Source organism: Hylobates moloch, unplaced genomic scaffold (genome assembly GCF_009828535.3).
Source record: "Hylobates moloch isolate HMO894 unplaced genomic scaffold, HMol_V3 SCAFFOLD_3, whole genome shotgun sequence".
In the NCBI taxonomy this organism is placed as follows: domain Eukaryota; kingdom Metazoa; phylum Chordata; class Mammalia; order Primates; family Hylobatidae; genus Hylobates; species Hylobates moloch.
This window is the reverse complement of record NW_026652278.1, coordinates 134,719,381-134,745,860: the sequence shown is the minus strand read 5'-3', so window position 1 is coordinate 134,745,860 and position 26,480 is coordinate 134,719,381. Positions and strand designations below refer to the sequence as shown.

The following is a 26,480-nucleotide window of genomic DNA, read 5'->3' as shown; positions in this document are numbered from 1 at the left end:
CAATAAGGTATTCCTAAGGCACTAATCTCTTTGGCAAAAGTTTTAAGAGGTTATAAAAGGTTTCTGCTTTTTCAAGAATTTCTGAGTCATTATTTTGGCAAAATAAATAACTTATGGTAATCTGGAATTCTATTTCATAACATCAAGTGCTTTAACCCTCTAACATAATTAACAGGCTTCCCAAAATCAAACTTCAGTTTCAAAATTGTCTTTGCTGACACCTGGCTTTCTGGATGCTACAGAGGGCCCCTGGAGCACCCAGAAGAGAGATAAACAGGACTATCTGACATGTTTAGGTACATGGGATTGCCAGAATGATGTTTAATCTTCTTCAGGTTATATCTTAGGGAATAATATTAATACATGTTCCAAAATTGTATGGGATTTTTAAAATTCTAATGTCTGAGTATATGCTATCAATCACAATTAAGGTTATGTTATTGTAAACCACAGAGATAACCAAATTTCTTTTTCAATTGTGTTTCTGACTGTAACTACTGTAGACATTTCATTACTCACAGACAATTGTCTTGTTTTGATCCTCTCCAAAAGATGGTTTATAATCAGCTACATAACTTTGACAGGTGCTTTCAAAGGTAGGTTTCTGCTAACTTAGGAGATTGTGACATTGGAATAAAGGAAAAATGTACAGGACTCATGGAGGGCTGAAATGTTCACGAATATCAAGCAAAACAAGAGTTAACTAAATGGACTGAACTCATAGAAAACTGAAGTAACCTTTTTGACTTTTGTTTGGAACACTGCTGATCCTTGTTTATCAGAGTCCAAGGAAACTTATTTTGAGCTATTCATGGCCTTTAATAATTGAGTAAGGTATAATCCTGTGAACAAAATTTGGAGCATATTTGTCGCTCTGCCTCTCTTCTCCAGAATTTGGAAACTAGTTGTGAGTATTCTTAACTTATGGCAATATGGTTGTTTGCATCAGTGCAGTAAGAATCCATTTTCTTTTGCAACAGGATGCAATTGGAGAAACTGGTTGTTTTACCAAGGCTTTGACTAGAAAGGTATGCTTCCCTTTAAAGAGTCAAGCTCTACTTGCACAGCTGAATAAAGCCCCTTGGGAAAATTGGCCTCATAGCTCATCTACACAGTCCCGTACAGGGTTCCTAACCTGTGGTGAGTAGAGAACGCCACTTTCCAACAGGCCCAGGACCCACATGTTCTTGGGATCTCAAGGAGAGAGGCGTTTACCCAACTCACAGGTATTTGAGGTACAAACTCATGGATGGACTTGGCTTTAGAAAGTCCTATCTGAAATTCCTTGTGGAACAGAGTTCCATCAAAGTCAATCTAAAAGGCCTATGTTAAATTAATTATTCAGGCTGGGCACAGTGGCTCACACCTGTAACCCCAGCACTTTGGGAGGCTGAGGTGGGCAGATCACTTGTGGTCAGGAGTTCAAGACCAACCTGGCCAACATGGTTGAAACCCCATCTCTACTAAAAATACAAAAATTAGCCAGGTGTGGTGGCGCATGCCTGTAGTACCAGCTGCTCAGGAGGCTAAGGTGGGAGAATCACTTGAATCCAGGAGGCGGAGGTTGTAGTGAGCCAAGATCATGCCACTGCACTCTCACCTGGGCAATAGAGTAAGACTCCATCTCAAAAAATAAATAAATAAATAAATAAAAATTCTTGCTGCACTTTATGCAAATAATGGGGCCACATATAAGACTAAAGTCTATTTTGCAAACAACTCTGTCCTATCATGATTGTTTTTTACTTCATTTATTTTTTATTTTTTTTATTATACTTTAAGTTCTAGGGTACATGTGCACAATGTGCAGGTTTGTTACATATGTATACATGTGCCATGTTGGTGTGCTGCACCCATTAACTCATCATTTACATTAGGTATATCTCCTAATGCTATCCCTCCCCCCTCCTCCCACCCCACAACAGGCCCTGGTGAGTGATGTCCCCTTTCCCGTGTCCAAGTGTTCTCATTGTTCAATTCCCACCTATGAGTGATTTGTTTTTAACAAAAATGAAGACTGGAGAGAGAGAGAAATGTTTCAAAACTTGTCATACATTTGTCATTATATTCTAGACTCATTAGTTGTTTTTAAGTTCTTGCCTACATTTTAAACTAACCCTGTTTATTCCTGTGAACCAACAAGCTATCTTTGGCTGCAGCTCAGAAGAAGCTAAGGGGATGGATAATGTAAAAATCTGGATCAATATTCTAGTTCTAAGCAAATATCCTGCAATTCCTGTCAAGTGATGGGAAAAAAAAAAGGATGCCCATCACCCAGAGGTTTCCTTCTTGGAAAAGTAGACCAAGGGAGCTAACCAAAGCCAGGTCCCATGCACCCAAATCTTAGCAAGCATAACTACAGCCACCAGTTATCTGGGTGTGTCACAAGACATCCTTTTCTCTCCCTTGTTGGAGGAGGACTCAATTCCACAGCTTCACCTTAGCATTCAGCTTATGATAAGGAGTCCATACAACCCCCCAAGACACATTTTTGTCTCAAACTCAATTCTGAGCTTTGGGTAAAAGCCCTAGGAAATAAAACTAGATCTGACAGGTCCAGAGGCAGACAATGGAAGTTAAAAGGCACAGCTCAGGTGAGCATGATTTATCCCTACCAATTAAGCCAGACTTCTTCTTTCACAGATAAAGGTTATGCCAATATCCACAGCATAAATGCAGTCTAGGGAATTCAAAGGCTACTGGCAGCAGGGGAGACAGGGCATATGTGGGTAAGAGCAGATATTCCCACCCCCGTAAGCCCCCCTATTAACACAGGTGAAGGCCACTTTGACACCCATGGGTGGCACCCTGTAGAGGTTGCTGGGACTTGGGGATATAATGATGGAAGAAAGAAAGAGATGCTTCACTTTCTCTCCCTCACACACCCTGGGTATTCACTAGGAAGAGAAGGGAACCTGGGATGCTTTGCTCCCCTCTTTCTAGATGAGTAGCCATTCACCTTTAGTCTGTACCCCTTTCAAATGCATTCTGAATCCCTAGGACTCCTTAGAAAAAAAAAAATCTCCTTTTTCCTCCTCTGTCCTCCCTTCGCTGATAGGTAATTGTGTCTCTGTACTATGGGACACTCCCCTCTGATGCATCCTCCAAACTGGGAAAAGTTAATTTCCCAAACCTTAAACTGGTTGACTTAGGATTGCACTTAGGGGAAGGGAACACAGAAGCCTGACATGCCAGAAAAAGGGTAAAAGTTTTTTGTTTTTTTTTTACCAGTCAGGCTTTGCCCTCCCTCTCCCTGTGCAAACTGATAAAAGGCCTTGGGATTTTTTAGCTGTATTTACCCCCCACCCCGTTCTGTTTTGATACATGTTTCTAATAATCCGGTTTGTCTATTCTCGCCTTCAGGCCATCAAACTCCAAACAGTTATGCAACCAGAGCCTCGAATGATGGCCTCTTTTGCCAGGAACCCTTAGATAGGCCTCTGAGGGGGATCTGACTGCTGTTTTCCCAAAACAGGGACCTTTGTCAGCAAGAAAAGGTTAAGATTGGTCTTCGTCCTTATCCTTATTCTAAAGGCAGTTAGACGTACTTCTTTAGAATGGGGAGTGACAGATACGGGGAGGAGCCTGGCCTTTTCAGATCCTGTGAGGTGGGGAGCCTATTAGGAGGACCCCCCTCTCACTTTACTGAGAGTACTTTTTTCTTCTTTTCCTCTTTGGCCCAATAAATTTCGTTCCCCTCACCCTTCAATGTGTCTGTGTTCCTAATCCTTCCTGGTCTTGACAAGAGCCCGGTTTAGCTGAACTAGGGAGCAAAGTTCTGCATCAGTAATGCATGTCACTTGGCTTGTTAATTTACCATAGAGAGGCGAAATATCTGCTCTATTTTCTCTAGATAATAAATTATAATAAAGCCACATGCTTTTGATAATGCCTTTATGTATTTAACTATAATATTCATAAATGTACCACAAGCATGTTTATTTAGCTCATTTTATAACCTCCTGAGCCTAAGAAGTCATATCCTAATTATGAAGCCTGAATAATAATGTATTAATATGGCTAAATATGAGTTTATCTCTAATTGTGGTTCCCAATAACAAACAAGAAAGGATCAGAACTCCTATGCATTATGCGTTACACGTTGCAGATGCTGAAAAAATGTTTCATTCACAGGGCAGACACTCACTGAGCACTCCATTTGTTTTATTATTTATTTATTTTATTTTTATTTTTTGAGACAAGGTCTCCCTCTGTGCCCAGGCTGGAGTGCAGTGGCACTATCTTAGCTTACTGCAGCCTGGAACTCCTGGGCTCAAGTAATCTTCCCTTCCTACATAGCTGGGGCTACAGGCACACACTACCACATCTGGTTAATTTTTTAAATTTTTTGTTGAGACAGTGTCTCACCATGTTGCCCAGGCTGGTCTCAAACTCCTGGGTTCAAGAGATCCTCCAGCCTCAGTCTCCCAAAGTGCTGGAATTACAGACTTTGTGTCAAGTCAGAAGAAATTAAGGCAAGGGGCACTTCCAAATCTGTTAAGACCCATTCACCTGCATGTGCGGTTTTGGGATTTGCTCCTCAAAAACTCTGAGCACTCCTAGATGAATCAAATTCAAAAATTTTGTTAGAGAATCTGGCCTGAGTAAATAGAAGTTGAACTAACTTCTAACTTTTTAACTTTACTATGCTCCATGTAATGTCAAGTCTTCATAGCTCATCTAACAAAATCCAACATTCAAAAAAATTTTATTTAGATACTGATGTTTATTTTCCATGTTGCTTAAGAACCTGTGCAAGAACAGCTTAAGACAATTCAGTGGTTGCTCCTACCCATTCAGTGGCCTGAGCAGTGGGAGCTGCAGACCAGTCTTCTATGGCAGGCTGAGTGCTCCAGTCTTCAGGAGGGAACTGCTGAAGAGGCACAGAAGGCACCTGCACGCCTTCAGACCAGTGTGCAACCTCAGGCTGAGTAGCAGTGAACTCAGGAGCTGGAGCAGTCCATTCACACTGAAATTCCTCCTTGGTCACTGCCTTTTCAGCAGCAGCCTGCTCTTCTTTATTAATCACTTCAGGATCTCTGTAGAGCTCAGGCATGACCTCCCATGGGTGTTCACAGGAAATGGTGCCACGCATGCACAGAACTTCCCAAGCCAGCATCCACATCAAACCCACGGAGTGAGCTCCCTTGTTGTTGCATGGGATGGCAATGTCCACATGGCAGAGAGGAGAATCTGTGTTACACAGAGCAATGCTAGGTAGGTTAACATAAGATGCCTTGCTCTATGAGAGGCTGGTGTTCAGCCCTGGGGTCAGTAACCACAAGAAGCCATGGCTCCCAGAAGGCTGCCTGCATCTGAAGGTTCCAGGAGTGAAGCGGCCAGCAATTGGATTGGCTCCAGTGGCAGCAGCAAACTTCAGCATGGCCCTCTGGCCAGTATTCCTGGAGGATATAACACTGACATCTGCAGGGTTTTCAATGGCAACAATGGCACGAGCTGCCAGCAGAAGCTTCTCCCAGGTCCTCTTCAGATTTATAATGTAGATGCCATCATTTTTCCTTTTATAGATGTACTGTTTCATCTGGAAGTCAAGATTGGTGCCACCTAAGTGGGTTCCTGCTGCAAGGAACTTAAGGACATCCTCCTTCATTTGCAGGACATCAAGGGCTCTGGACATTGTGAAAGCTTCCCTTTAAGTTACAACGGGAATCCAGAACAACACCATATGGACCCCTCTGTGGGTAGCACAGAAAGGCCTTTAATTTTTCTTTTTTTAAAGTCAGAGTCTTGCTCTGCCACCAGGCTGGAGTGCAGTGGCACATTCTTGGCTCACTGCAACCTCCGACTCCCTGGTTCAAGTGATTCTCCTGCCTCAGCCTCCTGAGTAGCTGGGACTACAGGCATGCATCACCACGCCCGGCTAACTTTTGTATTTTTAGTAGAGACAGGGTTTCACCATGTTGGCCAGGATGATCTCAATCTCCTGACTTCGTGATCCATCTGCCTCGGCCTCTCAAAGTGCTGGGATTACAGGGAGCCACCGTGCCTGGCTTTTCTTTCTTATATATAAACATAAGAATAAAAAAATGAATTTTTGGATATTTATATGACATAATGCCCTAATTTCAGTGGATTCTCATAAATATCTGTTGTGGTATCTAAAAATGTTGATTATAAAATGGTCATCAGACCCTACCCTGTGAAATGTTTTACTGTTTTGATTCAGTTGCAAATACAGAGATTTATTTAAAAGGATTTAAAATACCACAAATGGTGACTCAAGAGTTAATCCTTGAGGATTTAAGAGAAGTATGAAAAATATTTATCTTTTAAAGAAGAGCTTAAGAAAAATATATACAGCATTGAGGAAAAAAGAGCAGCCCACTCAGAAAACTGTTAACGTATCCTACAAACTGTATTCACAAGTGTATTCCACATACTTCCCCTTTCCTCTACAGTACAGGCATGGTAAAATGGAATAAACCAGCTCAATTTTTAGTTCTGACCAAAAACACTACTCACTGGAAATACTTCCCTATATGAAACAGTATGAATTCTAGCTTTTCACTGTAACTACTAAAATAACTTTTTCAGGTGGTTGTTTTTACAGATACCCTTTTAGCACTTTTTTTAAACTTCATGGCTAGACACTAAATGCACTGAGTAGAAAAGAAAATCACCTAGCCAGGCAATTATGTTTGTCTGACTTTATTAACACAATGGGACCATCTCATTTTTGACCTTCCACTTCTCCTACCTGTAAATGACAGAAGTGTCTTACCCTCTTTGTTCTGAAAAGAGGACAGAGATTCAAAGGTTCCTTTAAAAAAAAAAAAAAAAATCCTTTTCACAGCATGTGAAGACATATATATATATATATATATATATATATACACTCTTTCTTTTTTTTTTTTTTTTTTGAGACAGAGTCTCGCTTTGTTGCCCAGGCTGGAGTGCAGTGGCGATCTGGCTCATTGCAAGCTCCGTCCTGGGTAGCCTCCTGAGTAGCTGGGACTACAGGCACCCGCCACCATGCCTGGCTAATTTTTTTGTATTTTTAGTAGAGATGGGGTTTCACTGTGTTAGCCAGGATGGTCTCGATCTCTTGACCTCATGATCCACCTGCCTCAGCCTCCCAAAGTGCTAGGATTACAGGTGTGAGCCACTGCGCCTGGCCGAAGACTTATATACTTCTAAGAGGCAATAACTAGAGAAAAACTTTCATTATGTTTGCTGGTAAGATCACGAAAAGACCTTTAAACAGCCATGAAAGAAACCCCAACCGCTCCAAACCACATTAACATGCAAAGGACTTTAAAAGGGAAGAGGGAACCACTCCACTACTTTGGCTCAGACAATGCATTATCTTCAAAGTTGTAGTCTTTGGGATTATTTTACTCATGTTAATTTGACTATGTACTCAGCTCTGCATATTTTAATACAAGCATTGCACTGTGTGTAAATATTCTCTAACATTACATTTCTGACCAAACCTAAGCAACTGGTCTGAAAAAATAAACTTCTGTTCTACTTTATAAAGACAAATGATTTGCCTCTATTCTATACTACGGTACCGGTAATGGAACAGACCATTTTGTTTTCTGCCTTGAGTTTCTGACTTACTGCTCTTTCTAAATAATGCTGGTATCAAGCTTCTAAGAACCAAACATTAGTTTATGGTTTGCTTATGTGTGTAAAATTATTTCCCATTTCTTAAATCAGAAGGCATGAAGAGCATAATTAACATCCATTAAAGGCTAATAAGCTGCTGGAGCAAATTCCTAATTGAAATTTACTTAGGAAGCTATTAAGTACTACTAGGGAAAGCCTTTCAGTGAACAAGCTTCCAGTGAAGAGTAGATTATCATGTGATGAAATCCACAAATAATAAACTGGCCCACATGACCCCTAGCTTAATGCACAGTTTATCCTATTTGAAACCATAATACCCTCGTGTTAGTATCCCTCACAAAAGTTGGGGTGCCAAGACAATGCCTCTAAACATTCAAAATAATTACTTAAAGAAACCCCAAATGGCAGAAGAGTTGAAGCCCTAGGAAACAATTCTACTCTTTCTTATTGGTAAGGTAGAATGTTTCAAACTTGACGTGATAGGCTCTTTGATTTTGTAACCACTAAATTACTGTATCTGAGCATACCATAATAAAACTGTGGTGATCCCCATGTTCTTTTCAGGGGACCAGATAGGTTTATTTTCTCTGACAATGGGCTATATCTACTGACAGAATAATTTTTTTGGTTTCTAGTGTAAAAGTTTACCTTTATGTTCACAATTAAATGTAAACAGGTCAGGGTTACTCTGCTTCTATTGATTAATGATTTATCTGGTGTGGTCAAGAATTTTTCTTTCTGTAAAGAGAAGCATTTCGAATAGAACTGTCTAACTTAGCAAATAAGGGTCTACAAAGAGCATGCATTATCATTAATACTAACATACCATTTTCTCACTTCTAAATACACCGTTTTTTATGGAAGAACATTTCAAACAGGCAAATCTAACAAAGTGGATACAAATAAGACGTAGCAGTAGTTTCAATTTTCTGTGAGGCAGCCGGCATTTCAGTTTCTTCAATTTATTCACTCAACTACTGAAGACCCTTAAACATAGCATGATCTGTTTAATGTGTTTCAAGTAGAAAAACTTTTTATTTGTCATGACTCTCTCTTTAGTAGATTGTGAAATATTCTTGGAGACTTTAAATTAAACCTTTAGACAATGCTGACAAATGCCATAATTCTTATACAGAGGTTTGAAGGCTTAAGAATCACTTGTGGGGAATTTTAGAAATCTAGGTGACTGGGCCCCACCACAGGAGACTCAATAAATCAAGATCTCAGGAGCAGTAGCTTGGAAATATGCAAAAAAAAGAAAAAAGAAAAGAAAAAAAGAGAAAAAAAACACTAAAAACTCTCTGGTTGAATTGGTTCTCAGGAAAATGCAAATTAATACCACAAGATACCACTAACACCCAACAGAATAGTTAAAATTAAAGACTGACAACATCAAACGTTGACAAGAATGTAAACTCTCACATGCTGCTGGTAGGTAGGCAACTGGTACACTAACTTTGGAAAACAAAGCTGTTAAACCTATTAAAGCTAAATATACGTCTGTACTATAACACAGCAATTATACTCATGGATGTATACCCAAAAGAACTAAGTGTTTATGTTCATCAAAAAACATATAAAGAAATGTTCACTACAGCTTTGTGTTAACTAAAAATTGAAAACAACCCAAACATCAATCAACACTCGAATAGATCCATAATTTGTGATATATTCACACAATGAAATGCTATAAGGAATGAAGAACTCTTGTTACATGCTACAACATGGATGAATCTCACAGGCTTAATACTGGAAAAAATAATGGTTCCAATGGTTCCTAAGTTCAAGAGTAGGCCAAACTAATCCATAGTAATAAAAGCAATTTTTAAAAAAGTTAATTTGGGTGAAGCCTTTATTGGAAAGAGGCATGAGAAAACTTTCTAGGGGAGGGGAAGTGTTCCATTTCTTAATCTGAGGGGCAGTTACACAGACCTTGTATCTACATGTAGATATAGATCAATATACAAAACTACATTGAACTGTATGCTTAAGATTTGTACCCTTCACAGTAATAAGTTATACTTCAATAAAAAATTAAATAAAAAGAAATTTTAAAAAGTCCCCAAATGAGAAAGATTGCTTTACAGGAAAGGAAGTGTATGTATATTCTTACATGTTAGTTTATACCTACTTGACTCAAGGGGAGAATATCAAACAGAGAATTGTACTTTTTTTTTATTAAGCCACTATGATCTGGGCATTTTGAGAAAAGCAACTCAGAGGCAACTTTCTAATCCTGCATCTAATTAGACTAGGGGCCTTTATATGAAGTTAGTGAGCTGCTTCCCAATACTTGTTTAGCAGATCTAACAGCTTCCACCTTGTGTTGTAGAAACAAAAACAAATCTGTACATTTCCAAGAAAAACAAAGAAATTAGTTTCTACCCTCAAATCTACTAAAGAAAAGCATTCATAGGAACCACACACAGTTTAATGAGCTAGGACTTAAAAACAGATACAGCCTGCCAGCACTTTCAGTATTCAATAATAGCAGTGGTCACCTGGGGCAGCGGAAATAACATGGTAACGATATTTTGAGAGGTTCCTGGAATCAAAACACAGGTCAGATTTTTCCCTTTTCCTTTTGTTTTCAGGGGAAAATTAGTTATTCTCACAGGGATTGGGGACAGTTATTTTCTTAGACTGTCATAACCAGGCATGGTCTATTTCTTCTCACATCTAGTCTGAAATTAGCATAGTAAAAAAATTATCTTGTGCTGTTAGCTAATTTTCAAGCCAACAGTAGGAGGACAGTCAGCTCTCTGAAACAGGAAGAGCAGAGGGCTTGGGACAGATCTAGATAAAAACAAAAACATCTATTATTTAGTGATTGGTGGTGACATCTATTTGGACACAAGAGAATATAAAGCAGGTAGTCAAGTCAGTGGAAGAACAAAGGCATTTTGATGTTTACCTTGTCATATTAAACTGCATGAATATGATTACAAAGGATAATAGCAGTATTCTGCTATTTAGAACTTAAATGGCTGAAAAACTTTGAAAGTCTTTTTGCAGTTTTGCCATTATAGATCAAAAGCCAAAATTACAGAATAAAATATGATTTTGGCTGCTTAATACTACATAATGAAGAACTGTTCATGCTTTACGGATTTATTCCAAGAAACTCAACAAATACTTCAACACAGTATATTAAGACACTTCTAAATGTGGCTATTTGGGGAAATAACCAGGATGAAGTTGTGAAAAATCTCAATCATAGAATTTAAAAAATAAATGCAGTTGCATTTAGACATAGCTCATGACCTCGGTGTAGAACATATTGGCAGATTAAAGTCCTTAGATACTTGTTTTATCTATTAATGAACACATAAAAATGACTTGTGATTAACAGAGCTGTACTTGGTAGCCAACTCACAGACTATATATAAGAAATCTGATTAATCATACTATGAATTTTCTTACAACTCTCCCCCAACCATGGATATTGTAAAGATGAAAAGTTCACAAATCGAGAGTTGCACTCAACCTAAATATACCTCTCATCTATTTTGTAAGGAATTGGGAGTTTTGCACTGAAAAGATCACTACAGCTTTTAAGTTTTGAAACTTCACCTCTCCCTATTTGGTAGAAATTTTGTAACGTGAAAACAGACATTGGGAAAGACTGATTCTGACTTCTAAAATTGATGAAAATGTTCTGCTAAGTACAAAAATAAAGCTCTCAGTACATTATCAGTTATAATCACAGAGCCACTGTAAACTACCTAGGCTTTTCCTGACCCTCTTAAGATTAAATCAGATGCTGCTGCTAACTATGCTTATCTAGTTCTTCTTTAGCAGAGCGCTTATGAATCAGTAGTATAATTCCTGGATTATTTGTCTCTCCTAGACTGACTGTAAGCTCTATGAGCACAAGAACTATATTCATAAACTTCCACAGAATTATACTTTTACACATATATATACACTGTATATATATTTTAATGCATAATTTATATATACATATGTATATATAAACTTGCACTCATCAATTATTATAATGAATTATTTTGGATATTTCTCTTAATGACTCCTCTCCCATTAGATGCTCAGTCTGTGATGTTTACCTTTTGTCTCCTTAACTAATCACCTAATATATATTTGTTGAATGAATTCCCACAGCCTAGTAGAGTGTCAGCAAACTCAAATAATTTGGTGAACTAATCAATCAGTTTTCTAAAAGCACACCAAGCTTTCCTTCCCAGAGCGGAGTGGGTGTTTGTCAGGCTCCCAAATGATAAGAATCATCCTAAGGTGGCCAAATAGACAAGACGCTGTGCCTTAAAACTTGCAAAGTTAATCTCAGACACTTGAGAATTAAAAATTCTTATTTTGGGTTCTCAACCCTACCCACCCTTGAATAGGCTTCAAAAAATTAGACTCACATTCCTTGACTGAAGAATGCACATCCTCTATGAGAACATCTCATTTCCTTTGTAAATATATTTAGGAGCATTGTAAAAAAAAAGTAAGAGAGGTGGAAGAACATCTACGATTTAGCTTTTTGGATCAGCTCAATCTATACAGACAACCAACAGAGACAAAAGTCTGCCCTTATGTCCCCCCAAACAAATTCTACATTGAAAAGGCAATAGGCAAAGGAACAAGAAGAAGATAATAAAATGACAAATTATTTTAACTGAAAATCCATCACATAAAAAAACTAATGTGCTGTCTAAATCCAATAATTATCATTGATGTCATTGACATCAACTGACTAGATGTTAACCATTAAAAAGAGCTATCTCATTTGTAATTTTAACTTTGAAACCCTCTGCTGCACTCAAATATAAACTATAAATGCAAACAGGAAAGGGTTTTAACTGAAGTTAGAAGTAGCACCCCCATGCCCACTTACACTGTGACCACATTAATTCCTCCTGTGAAACAATTTCTTGAAGTTTTTAATCACTAGAGCTCTGCTGAAGATCTCTATTTCATCAGCCCCCTCCCAGCTAAGCTGGATCCTTCCTTCCCTCCTAAGAGTGCTGTTCCCGTGAGATTCTGAACGCCCTCATCAAGGGGTTTCCCCGACCCCACTGGGCAAACCCCAGCCCTGGCAGGCTCCTTTCCCCAGGGCTGCTGACTGGCCAGAGAGGAAGCTGGCCTGAGCTCATTAGAGATGATTAGTTGCACTTCAATCCGAATCTTGGTGTTGATTATTAACACAATTTTCCACTCCTTATGGTATCTACAGCACTCCTAAATGTAGATGTTCGGAAATGCACACTTCTAAATGTGAGTATAACCACAAAGACAAGAAGGTCAAAGACCTCAGTTCACCTTTATTTCTGATTCTTGGCTCTACAAAACTACTTTGTGCTGGAGTCCCCTACCTACATGTTGAGCGTTTGTTTAGAAAGGAAGAGCAGAGAGAAGTGGTCAGCCAGCTATTAAAAAGTGCCTGAGGTCAGGTGCGGTGGCTCATGCCTGTAATCCCAGCACTTTGGGAGACTGAGGCAGGCGGATCACTTGAGGCCAGGAGTTGAGACCAGCCTGGCCAGCATGGTGAAATCCCATCTCTATTAAAAATATTAAAAATTAGCCCAGTGTGGTGGTGCACACCTGTAATTCCAGCTACTCAAAAGGCTGAGACACGAGAATCGCTTGAAACTGGGAGGCAGAGGTTGCAGTGAGCAGAGATCATGCCACCATACTCCAGCCTAGGCGACAAAGTGAGATCCTATCTCAAAAATAATAATAATAATAATAATAATAATAAAGTACCCGAGGTAGAACTCCACTTGTAAAATTCTTCTTGAGCCCTCTAGTCACTCAGCTCTTTCCAGGATAGGCACCCCAAATCTCAGTCCCTCATTCAAGATCTGTAAGCAACTGTCCCTGGGCCTTTTTCATTCAGAGCCCTACTGCCCCAGTCAAGTAAAATTCGACTCCTTCTCTGGATCTGTTCTTTCCCAAGTCCCTAAGCCTGGAGGGTTCTGCATCTCTCCTTTCATTGACATAGAAATACTGTTTCTTTCAAAAGCCTACATTTTGCAATTTATTTTCTTTTCAGAAGCTTTCCCTCACTACCTCTTACCCAAACGTTGAGCCCCTCGTCCTTCCTCCATGCTCCTTGTAGGACCTGTGCTAAGTAATTCATTTGTTTGGTACTTGTTCATTGTGTTTTGTGACTGATTCTCACTTGCATTTCATAGGTAATGATAATCACCTTGGCTATTTCCTAACTTCATAACCTATTTATGCTTGAGGTTGCAATTTTTTGAATGTCTGCAATCAGACCTTGGCGATGACCTTGAGTAGTGGGATATAAATAACTCCCACATGCTTAGTGTTCCAATAATGGAACACCAGGCATAAATGGGATAATCTAATATAGTTTTTTGAGATGGCGTCTTGCTCTGCTGCCCAGGCTGGAGTGCAATGGTGCAATCTTGGCTCACTGTAGCCTCTGCCACCTCGGTTCAAGCGATTCTCCTGCCTCAGCCTCCTGAGTAGCTGGAACTACAGGCGTGTGCCACCACGCCCAGATAATTTTTGTATTTTTAGTAGAGATGGAATTTTACCATGTTGGCCAGGCTGGTCTTGAAGAACTCCTGATCTCAAGTGACCCACCTGCCACAGTCTCCCAAAGTACAGGGATTATAGGTGTGAGCCACTGCACCCGGCCATAATCTAATATAATTTTTAAATATATTTTTAAATAGCACCTAAAGAATTGGGTTGAGCTACATAAAAGTGCTTTTTTTTTTTTGAGACGGAGTCTCACTCTGTGACCCAGGCTGGAGTGCAGTGGCGCGATCTCAGCTCACTGCAAGCTCCACCTCTTGGGTTCACACCATTCTCCTGCCTCAGCCTCCGGACTAGCTGGGACCACAGGTGCCTGCCACCAAGCCCAGCTAATTTTTTTTTTTTTTTTTTGTATTTTTAGTAGAGACAGGGTTTCACTGTGTTAGCCAGGATGGTCTTGATCTCCTGACCTCATGATCCACCCGCCTCGGCCTCCCAGAGTACTGGGATTGCAGGCATGAGCCACCGCACCCGGCCAAATGTGCTATTTTTAATAGGTGAAAAATAGTAAAATAGCAACAGTGTTATATGGTTAAACTGAATATTTACATTGGAACTCAATAAATGTTCTTAAAATGTCTTCTTGTCACCTTCTACTTCACGATATTTAAAAACTGCCCCAATATGTCTAAGTCTGTCTCTCTAAAACTTGTAAACAGTTTCTCCCCAAACTAATTAAAGGATTCGGTGCTTTTTCCAAACGTCAAGTTCCTATTATAAAAATAAAACATTATATCGTGTAACTAAAATAACAAAGAATTGTATGACATTTCTAGAAATGTAGCAGAAAAGAATTCAGGTTGAATAATAATATCACGAACTTACCTTCTTCTGTTGGATTAAACCCACAGATGTCACAAATACAACGAACCCACTTATTCATCTCCTCCTCGCTGTCTGCTACCAAGTAGAAAATCCGGTCAATAGTGTTGATATCAAAAATGTAGCTGTTTTCAAACTCTTTTTTGTTAAATGTCAATCCAGCATCTACTTGTTGACATAAATTTAAATCAATAATACGAATAGGCTTCTTGGCATGATCATTTTTGTAATATTCCAAAACATCTGGATCTCCAGTTAAACGGCCACTGCGTAACACGAACCATCTCCTCTTCCATGCCTAGAAACAAAAGAAAAATATCCATTCAGTATTAACTTGAGATAATGTTTTCAAAAAGATGCACATTTATCAAACTGATTTTACAAATGCATTGTTTAGAGAAAGTCACAATATGTGTGTGTTTGTGTGTGTGTTTTTACCACAGGATAATCTGCCACTCTGAAAAGCAATGTTTACTCATAATTCAATTAACTTAATAATGTTTATATATATTCAGTATCTTCTATTAAATCTCCTACTATATAATATTGAGGCAATACATCAAGGAGGATTCAGTTTTTACTAAATATGAAAAAGTCGTGGTTTCAACAAATGGTGTTAGGAAAACTAGAAATCCATATGCAAAAGAATGAAGCTGGACATTATGCTAAGTGAAATAAGCCAGTCACAAAAAGACAAATATTGCATGATTCCACTTATATGAGGTAGTTCAAGTAGTCAAATTCATACAGACAGAAAGCAGAATGGTGTTTGTCAGGCCCTGCGGAGGGGGAGGGGTGGGAAATGGAGAGTTATTATAGTATTTAATGGGCCTAGAGTTTGAGCTGAAGAAGATAAAGTTCTGGAGATGATGGTGGCCATGGTGCAATGGCGCTGTGAATGTATTAATACTTAATGCTAGTGAACTGTATATTAAAAATAGCTAAAATGATAAATTTTATGTTGTGTATATTTCGCCACAATTTTTTAAAAAGCAACAGATTTTCATGCATTAATATCATGCCATAAAGAATACACATAAAGCTGCTTCTTCCTAAGACTCCTACAGATTTTAAACACTTAAAAGGTTTCTCTTTTTTTTAGGTGTAGTGGCAAGGCATAGGGAGGGGAAAAGGTTTTGAAGCTTTTCTGGCTTCTTGCCTGGGAAGCAATTGATTCTGTCTCTCTTTTGGCCACACAGCCTGTTGTTCAAAGACTACACGAGTAAGACCTGTATTCTTGAGTATGAGATTTAACTCTTTTTAATATTTCCCCTCTTCTTCCCAACAAACATACATGGGCAATCTGTACTACACTCACCACATACCCCTCCACAAGTTCTGGTAAATTTTGAGTTTAATACTACACCTAGAGAAGCCTAAAAAATTATTTTACTATCACCCTCCCTAAATCTGTGGTCACCAAATAATAAAAGCAGAACCAAATGACAAACAGCCTTCCTTATCAGCCTTTAACCCCAACATGTGTGCCTGGAAACAAACTTATACCTTACTTCTCTTTGAAGTTCTTCCTCAGGGAGGCAGCCAGATAGAAAAGAGGCCTATTTTAGCAAGTCTCAGTCATTTACTAAGAAACATTCTCTGCTCCAGATTCAACATTCTAGGTAAGACTACCTCAAGAGGACACTCTAGGGCTGGGCGCAGTGGCTCATGCCTGTAATCCCAGCACATTGGGAGGCCGAGGTGGGCGGATCACTTGAGGTCAGGAGTTTGAGACCAGCCTGGCCAACATGGTGAAACCCCGTCTCTACTAAAAAATACAAAAATTAGCTGGGTGTGGTGGCAGGTTCCTGTAATCCCAGCTACTCAAGAGGCTGAGGCAGGAGAATTGCTTGAGCCCGGAGTCGCTGGTTGCAGTGAGCTGAGATCACTGCGCTCCAGCCTGGACAGAAGAAGACTCCTCCTCAAAAAAAAAAAAAAAAAAAAGGCGGCAGGGCGAGAGGCGGTGGGGACACTCTGGGAAGTGGAAGGACTCAGAAACCCCCAGTGGAATAAAACATTCCCTTTGCTACTTGTGGGAAGAAAAACAAGTATATAATTCATTATTCCTACCTTCAAAGAAATGACTAATTGTGAAGAAAATATTTAACATACATGAAAATACTTGAGACTATAGCATCCCAGGCAGAACGTCCGCAGAGGTATTGCTACATGAACAAGCATTCCTCTACAGAAAAATTTAGGCAATCCTTTAACAAGAGGATTACCAGAGATCATAAAGGCCTAAAAACATTACATAGGTCTTTAATCATCAATATTTTAAATTAACTTCTCATTCTTCACGCAGCTCAAAGGAATAAGTATATAATTCGTGTCCAGGGAAGGCAGGGTAGAGTCCTATAGATGTTTTAGATAATATTGAAAAGTCATAATGTGTTGGATTCACAGGATTTTAGCACTGTTTCTGGACTATAAAAATCCATTCATTGAATATGCATCTACTTACTGCAAAATAAATAAATATCATCTCTTAGTAAAATTATGCCTCTATGGATACTTCTCTATCAAGCAGAAAGCTTTAAAAAGTAATGCAGAAGTAAAGCAAAAGAATATAGAATATGATGTTATTTATGCAGGGCCCTCAAGAAATCATATCATTCAGTAAGTGATTTCTCCAGATAGTGAAGCTTCATCTTTAAATACAGAAATGACTTTTTAAAACTTTATTGTCTTGCACACAAATCTTTCTAAAATGCTTTACTACATACTTCACCAAACATAATCCATTCCCCAATGATTCAGACTAAGTATTATAAGCATCCATTTCTACATGGCACTTTAGGAGGCTCTCAGAGGCTGTTGCACTGTATGGAATGTCATTTGCCCCTATACTATTAATAAATAGTACCATATTGCTGTGCTTGTATAGTTCATCTTTTAAATACAGTTTCTTGTCTTTTTTCTCTCAATTTTTATCAACTGTCACTTATCCCCCCCAATAATAGGGTTTATAGGGGGCTAAACTCTTACCTGCCTCAGGGACTTTGCACATGTTTTCCCCTAAATACATTATATTCTTTCCCTCACTTTTTGCCTGGCCAACTCAAAATTCAGGGCTTCTCTTCCCTGACCACCCTCAACGCAACCAACTCCAATGTAAAGTAATAGCATAGTTTTAGAGATCCTATTACTTACCTATGTAGTGATTTGTGTTAATTTTGCAATTCAATTTTTCTTTGTATTTATTTGTGTAGTATGTAACTCCTCAAACAGACTGAAAAGTTCAAGAAGATAGTGACCACGCCTGCTTTATTTGCCATAGCACAGTGCCTAGTATATAGCATATCTGTACAATACATAAATAGAATTCTCCTGAGAGAGTAGACTTGTAAAATTTTTGAGATTAGATTTGATACATGGGCCACAATGAAGAGAGTGTTTTCCAAGCATCTTCCACTTGAGAAAAAGAGCTCCAATACTGAACATATACATAATAAAATAAACATAACTAAGATAACTTTACCAAAACACATGCACAAAACATCTTGGGGAAATGGCAAAAACAGAAAAGCATAGGACATGTCCTTTTGCTACAGCTTATGTGTCACTCTGTTTTCCAGTTAACTGTGGCTCTCCCCCATCCATTCCTTGGCTTCCCTGTTGAAATCACATTGTTAAAATTCAAAAAGCCCTTAGGAACTAAAATAAATAATCAAGAAATGAGTAGCAATGAATTGAGGTACACTAGATATATTGGGCTAGTGATTACAGAGGCTGAGTAGACATTATACAAGACGTGAACCCTTACGGCAGGAAATTACAGCATTAAAACACAGAATTTAGCCAAGCAGCACCTGCCATTTATTTATTTATTTTTAACATGGTCCAAATGTGAATGTTTGTCTCAGTCACAAAATGAGTCACCCTCATTGAATCTGGCACAGATTAAACTGGAAAACAAAAGCAATTACATAAACTACACACTTTAATAAGGCAGATACAAAGGTTCTCTGGATTATGGTACAAAGCACAATTTAGCCACAGAATAAAGCTTGATGCTCGACAAGAGAACTGACATCAGCACCCTTGCTAATCACAGCACAAAAGCGTCTCTATGTTTTGTCAGAGCACAAAATGGGCCCACATAAATCAGTCTTTGTTATCTGAAAATATCTGAGATTCTTAAAGTTTGTCCTATTTTTATCCTTGCTGCCTTGGTAGCTCCAGAGAAAGCCGTATACTGCCTTGCCAATCCTGCAGAGCAGTAGCAGACAAAAAGGACAGGCTTTCCAGAAACCTTCAAAACCAAATACTCAAAGTAATTTTAAAAGAAATTCACACAAAAAATCATTTTAATGACTAGACTTCCATTACAAGCAGAAAATGAAGAAGCTGAAATTTGCAAGATGTCTGCATAGTTGAGAAGGACTATGTAAAAACTTATTTTGTAGCCATTTCTTATATGTAACAGTCACTCCAATTTTGAGTTGAACAAATAATCTGTTAACAAGAAGTAAACAGTTAAGTCTGGATTTTGGGGTAACTTAAAAGTACCAAAATCTGAAGCCAATTCCCTATGCTCAGTGACTGCCTCCTGTGCCTACAGGATAAAACCCACACTCTGGCAGGGTACACAGGACCCTCCAATCAACTCCCGCCCCATCTCCACCCCTAAATCTCTCCAGCCTCACTTCTTGCCTCTCTGCCTTCCAACCACATTGGAAATACTTGTAGTTTCCCAAACACTCTGCTCTGTCCTGCCTCTCACCCTTTGGCACAAAATCTACCCCCTAGATTTAGCTCAGCCCTCTTTGGGGCACCATCCCTGAGTTGGCTCTGAGCTCTCCATTTCTACCTTTTTGCTAAATCATTTAACATCTCTATATTTGAATGTACTGAGGGCTGGAGCCATTTTAACCTTTCTTCTTTCCTTTCCCATTGCCTAGCGCCAAGGAGGTGCTCAGTCAATGTCTGCTAAATATGCAATCGAAAATGTTTGAGGCAAGGATTAAAAATACAGAAGTTCTCATACTATTTATGCATTACAGGGATAGTGATATAACTGTGATCTGCCCAGCCCATTCAAGAATTGGTCAGGCAAGCATACAGGTGTGTAAACAAATTAATTTGTTTTTAAAACTCTACAGACATATGAGAGATGTTTTTAAACATCATTTTAAAAGAACTATTCTTTTAAACATTTCCTGTATTTAGCAAATTGGATACGCTAACCTGTAGAACTGTCACACTGAAGCTAGGTCTTAAGACAGGCTTATCACACACCCTAGAGTATGGGTATGTACATACTGGCAGGAAAGTACAGATGGAGTCCCACTATTTGGTGGGAAGCAAACATTTTTTAACCTGGATTAACCCCAAGCCATTAATGGCTGTAATATTACTAACAAATTCACAAATTTTGCCTATATGGCTGTAACGTTACTAACAAATTCACAAATTTTGCCTAAGTAACCTAACTAGCAAATGGCTTCAGCTTTAAAGAAAAACATTGTAACTGCTGTACACCCTGTTTTGTGAGTTCTCTATGGTATAAATGACAGCTCACATGCCTGGTGTGATGCTTGCCAAAATTCCCTCATCTTTTCCCTGTACCTTTACTGGAAGAGCTAATTATTGAGGAAGTAGCCAATATATGGGAAGGCAAGAGAGAAGATCAGAGAAGAGGTCGGGGGTAGTCCATGGGTTCTCTGCCCTGAATGCACATTAGAAATATCCGGAGAGCTTTGCTTCAAAAAAAAAAAAAGTTTGGGGTTTCACCTCAGGCCAACTAAATTGTAGTGTATGGGGTGGGGGTGAAGATTGGAATAGGCAGCTTTAAACATTCAACAGATGATTCTAATGTGCCACTGTGATTGAGAACCATAGATCCAATCAATAGGATTATATTGCTCTTTAAAGTAAAATTTCCAAAAAAAAAGCCAAAAAAACCCAAAACACAGGTCCTTTCAAGCTTACGTCTCATTCTTCATCTTCTTATATTAATACCTTCTGCTCATGCCAATGCTGTCTCTATCTTCCTATTGTTCACAATATTTACCCCACTAGCAAATATCTTTCAAACCCAATTCATTCTTCAAGGTTATTTTTTCCCAGCCTTCCCCTTTCCTCCCCACACCCTCCCTTTCTACCACTGACAATCAATTACTGCTCTATAATATCTCTTGCATTGCTGTAGAATAGATTGGAACAGTCTATTATTTTACATTTCCAAACTCTCCAAATACTTATGAATTATTTTCCCAACTGGACATTAAGCTCCTTGAAAGCTAATTCCTCTTTTTTTTTTTTTTTTTGTATCTGCAACAGCGCTTCACACATTGTAAGTGCTCAAAGCCTTGGTGAGATGTTGTCCATCAGAATAATCATCACAGAGAGCCACTGAGACTAAATGAAAAGATTTCAGGGGGGGAAAAAAGTTCAAAGTTGTTATTGAAGTCCAAACTCCTTCAGTAAGATGGCATACAAAGTTCTTCCAAACCATACTTACCTGTCTCATCTCTCCAATCTCTCACCTCCACAGATGGCCTCAGACAGCACCCACATGGTCCTTGTTTCTTTTTCACTCTGAAATACCTTATTTCCCTCACCATGAGCTCCTACTCATCCTTCAAGACCTAGCTCAAGACCTGTTCTTTAAAGCTTTCCTCAACTTCCCCTGAGATAAGGCATCAGCACCTGTTCCTTTGAGCTCTCAGCAACATCACACAAGTAGTCCATTAACAAACCCATTCCCTTAAGCACTTGAAAAAGAACTCTGCTGACTGCATCTTGGGGTCTCTTGGTAGTTGTTAAGCCCTAACAAAGTATACCTTGTCGAGATAGCTGAAAAGCAATATTTTCTATATTCCTGAGCCAACTTCCCTTCTACCAGGAAGCCTCACCACTGTAATTTTACTAACCTGTTCTTTTCCTGAGAAAGTGTGGGGAAAAAAGTAGAGCGGAATTTTTTATTTTGAAATCTCTTAAAAGGTATTTCACAACTGATATTTAAGGAAAGATCATTACTGTGACTTCTTTAGTAGAATTCAAAATTTCAATATACTCTCAGAAATCTGTAAAATGTTGGGGTTGAAGATGTGCGTTTCACAAGATGAAAATGCTATTTTTGATAAGATAGGTTGTAATCTAAATTTTATCAGCAGGATAATGGTCAAATAAATTATGGGACATCTACACAATAAAGCTAGGCAAGTCATTCAAAAAGTGACATGGATATATATACATGAGCAATGCCCACAAGATAACTGTTAAGTAAAAAAAACAAGGTGAGGAATTGTACATATGGTATATGCTTCCATTTGTGTGAAATAACTGTGTGTTTGTAAAACACGGCACAAACTGTGTGTTTACACAAACACACACTATGTTTAGAGAACAGGTCTGGAAGGACACATACTAAGTTGTTAACTGTGATGACTAGGAATAGGTCAGATGAAAGGGCCAGATGAGTCTCATATTTTATATACTTTGTTTTTTCAAAATGTTTCCATTTATTGCTTTTATAATTTTAAAAAATTATATGTTTAAAATAATCTAGGAATGATGTGCACAAAACAAAAAGTTTATGTGTATATGGAAATGCTATTTTATTATTACTCTGCAATTAGTGAATGGATATTTAACCTTTCTTTTAAATATAGAATTCCGGGATACATGTGGAAGGAGTCTCAGCCAGGAAATAGCCTAGACAGATAAAGAGTCACGACTTTATTTTAAAGACTGGCACTTTGGGGGTTAAATAAACAAACAAGGAAAGTTGGGAACACTTAAAATAGAGGAATAAATTTATTTTTCTTTCCTAAAAGTCATTATAATATATTGCTTTAATTTTCTCTAAAAACCATGCAGTAAATGGTAATACACTGAGATATTTAAATATCTAAAATAAGCACTTTAAGAATTATTTTGCCTATTAAAAATATTTCCATAATACTATTACTAGGGTAAATAAAATAAAGAAAAACAAATTAACCATGAAGCAGGGACAAAGGAAAACCATTTGCTTTAAAATACTTGAGTTGTTTTCCAGGAAGCACCATCTTTTCTCATAGAGCAAAATAAGGAAAAAACAGGCTCGGTGGAAGTTTCCACTCCACTGGCTCTATGATTATGATCATCTGTTCCAAACACACAGAAGCCTAAAATTTCCTGTTTTCAAACTATTGTCACCATTTTCTAGCCTTGTGCTATCCGAGCTAACTTTGGCTTAGTAATATAAACAAAAGAATACACTGAAAATAATGCAGAACAATGCCTAGATCTAAGCTTTCAACTGTTCCATAAACTTAAGATATTAGAGTTTACATACATTGCCTGGATGCAACAAATTAGTTGGAAATAAAACAATTTCATAAGAGGAAAAAAATCAAATTTGACTCGGAAATACTATACTAGCTAGGGAAAGACTTTGGGAATTTTGAATTCTCAGTAATAGTGCATATAATTTACTTGTTGAAACTACTGCTAAATTAATGCCTACCTCAAAGCCTAGGCATAAGCACTACATAAAATAAAAAAAAAAGCAAAAAAAAAAAAAAAGCAATGACAAAAACCCCTTAGTATTTAATATACACAGGTGGTTCTTAAACCTTTTCTGGGTCATAGACTGCTTTGAGCATCTGATTAAAGCAATGAAAACTTTTCTTAGAAAAAAGGCATATAGGTAATATTGTATAGTTTCAAGTTTTCACAGGACCCCTGTTAACACGTTAAGAACCCTGAAAATAGGACTTGACTTTAATACATCTTACTACAGAGAACAATTTGGTATGAGGCTGGTCTGCCTTGGACCCCAATTAGGGAAATTTATTTATTAAGTTCCACAGGAAAGTGTGTCACCTCATGGCTGTATTAATTCTAAATACAGCACTGTGGGGCAAGCTGAGTATATTTTTACTTGAAAGTACCATTTCATTTCTCTCCTCATATTCCCAATTGTTGGGGCCGTGCCCATACTCTAACTCTGGTGGTTTTGCAAGCTTCCTTACCCTAACCAAGAGACTGAAAAAGTGAGAAACTGGCTGGGAGCCAAACAAAGTTAAACATGCAACGTTCCATGTGAGTCAGATGGCGGCCTGGGGTGACTCACAGCTCAGTGTGTACTGGGAAGAAAGGCCACTGGCCTTGGGTCCACTGGATCTCACCCTTTTCTTACCACCATGTGCAGTCAGAGTCAGTGAGCTCAGGTCAGGATGCGGGCAGAGGAAAATGGGGACACAGAGTTCACTCCATCTTTTGAGACTGGCTTTTGGCCTACTTCTGGCCAAGGCAAGAGTTAGTTGGAGTTTACATGCAATCTGGCCAGCTAGAGATTTGGAACACACGTTGCAGCTAGTGAAGAACAAGTCTTTGGCTCATCTCCCTAAGAACTTATGGAGGCAGAGGTGGTGCAAATGTCCAGGCAGACTCCTGCCAATCTAGCTGAATACAGCAAAAAATGCAATAAAGAACCATGAGCACTGCCATGAGCTCCAACACATGTCCACATTCATTGAGCCATTAATTCCATTTCTAGGACTCTCATCTAAGGAAATAATGGAAAAAAAAATGTGGCTAAATACCTAGGCACCAAAATTTTCAGCACAGTATTGTTTCTATAAGTAAATACTTGAAATGATCTAAATATTCAGTAGAAGGTAGGATGATCAACTATCCCAGTTTTCCCAAGACTATCCTCGTTTTAGCTCTGCAAGTCCCACATCCTAGAAAATGGCTCAGTCCTGGGCAAATCCAGATGGTTAATCACAGTAGGAAACTGAGTAAATAAACGATAATATACCACCACACAGGAGTCTTACACAGCCATCAAAGTGATGCTTAGGAATGGCTTTTTTTTTTAAGAGTTTTTTTTCTCCCCATGGTTTGCAAAATTCCCAAAATACTGAGAGACCATGGTAAGAAACTCATCTTTTCCATTTGGAGCAGATGGAATCTGGTGTGAAGGAATATTGGCAACACCTTTCTTTCTGCAAATTCTGGCTCCCCTGTCACCTCGGCCAGGTCAAGCTGACTACTCCAAGATGTCCACAGTACCTTGTGCAAACCTCCATCATAGCACTCTACCTTGGCATTTCAATCAACCCTTTGTACAACTGCTTTCCTCCCCCAAGACTCTGTCTTATTTCTCTTTAAGTGTTCAGCATAGTGTACAGCATGCAAGGACTTGGTGGTTAAAAGGCATGGGTGATAACTGTTGCCTGAATAAATGAACAAATGAATGAATCTCTTAATTCATTTGGTAATGATTCTGTCTGTGTTCTTCACTAACTTGGCCTTCAGGTATAATGGATGATACAACAAACCAATAGTGGGTTTTCTTATTGTTGTAAGAATTCAGCCATAAACTCTCAAATCTCCAGCCCACAAGGCTCAGAGAACAAAAAGTGAAACTAACTTAATCAGGGAATAAGTCAATTATGAACCCTGGGACTGAAACCGTGCCAATATGTTAATATTAGGCACCTACAACTTCACAGTGCCTACACTACTATGAGAAGGCCCACAAATTTCAGTCATTGAATATTATCTGTTAGCATTTTTATGTATATATACACAGTTTATATATAGTCCCTCTCTCTCTCTCTGTATATCCATACATTTGTGTGTATGTGTGTGTGTAATGACTTCCCAGTCTCTCAGAAGGTAGAATGTAACGTCATCGCAGAGGATAAGAACAAAATGGCATATGCTATGAAGTATAATGTCAGTGTCCATTTGATGTTTAATAACGTCTTGTTTAAATAAAGAACAAGACCATGAGAAAATAAATATTGTTTATGCAGTAGAAAATTCATGTCATCTCTCAAATTAAAGACAAAATTTTCCTGCACAGAGGCAAATTCTAATTGCAGTTTTAGAGCAGTGCTATCCAACAGAACTTTCTGTGATAATGGAAATGAATGTGCTGACCATCATAGGATCCATTAGCCACATGGGACTACAAAACTTGAAAAGTGGCTGATGCAACTGAGGAACTGATTTTCTAACTTACTTAATTTAAATTTAGCCACATGTGGCTAGAAGCTATCATATGGACAATGCAGTTTTTTTGTTTTCGGTTTTGAAACAGTGTCTCGCTCTGTTGCTCAGGCTGTGTGCAATGGAGCAGTCATGCTCATGGCAGCATCAACCTCCTGGGCTCAAGCAATCCTCCCACCTCAGCCTGTCCAGTAGCTGGGACCACACGTGCATGCCACCATGCCTGGCTAACTTTTCAATTTTTTGGTAGAGATGAGGTCTCAGTGGGTTGCCCAGGCTGGACAGTGCAGTTTTAAAGGATATTTCTTCAACTTAAGAGACAAGCAAGATCAATTGTTGAAGAGGGTACAGCTTTAATAATAAAATCCACAACAAATATTTAAATTGTGTAATGCTACTGTAAGCAGTTGTGCCTGAGATCCTAACAAGTATGTGGGTCTATTTCCTAATTTCACTGTGTTCCACAAACTTACTCCATCCTAAAAATGTGTCTCATATGTTGTTATTATCATGATTAGGAAAGGAAATGCTTGCTTAAATAAAATTGATCATTAATAAAATACACCAATGACAATCTA

The 26,480-nt window shown here is 38.5% G+C and overlaps 1 protein-coding gene across 2 annotated transcripts in view; it reads right to left on the bottom strand.

Annotated features, from left to right (window-relative positions):
* Window positions 1–26,480, bottom strand: part of GAB1 (GRB2 associated binding protein 1) — a 128,961-nt gene that overhangs the window by 34,971 nt on the left and 67,510 nt on the right. For both annotated transcript variants that reach the window (XM_032147703.2, XM_032147705.2), the window contains exon 2: window positions 14,950–15,244. In XM_032147703.2, the coding sequence (XP_032003594.1) occupies window positions 14,950–15,244 (295 nt within the window). The remainder of the gene's footprint in view (window positions 1–14,949; window positions 15,245–26,480) is intronic.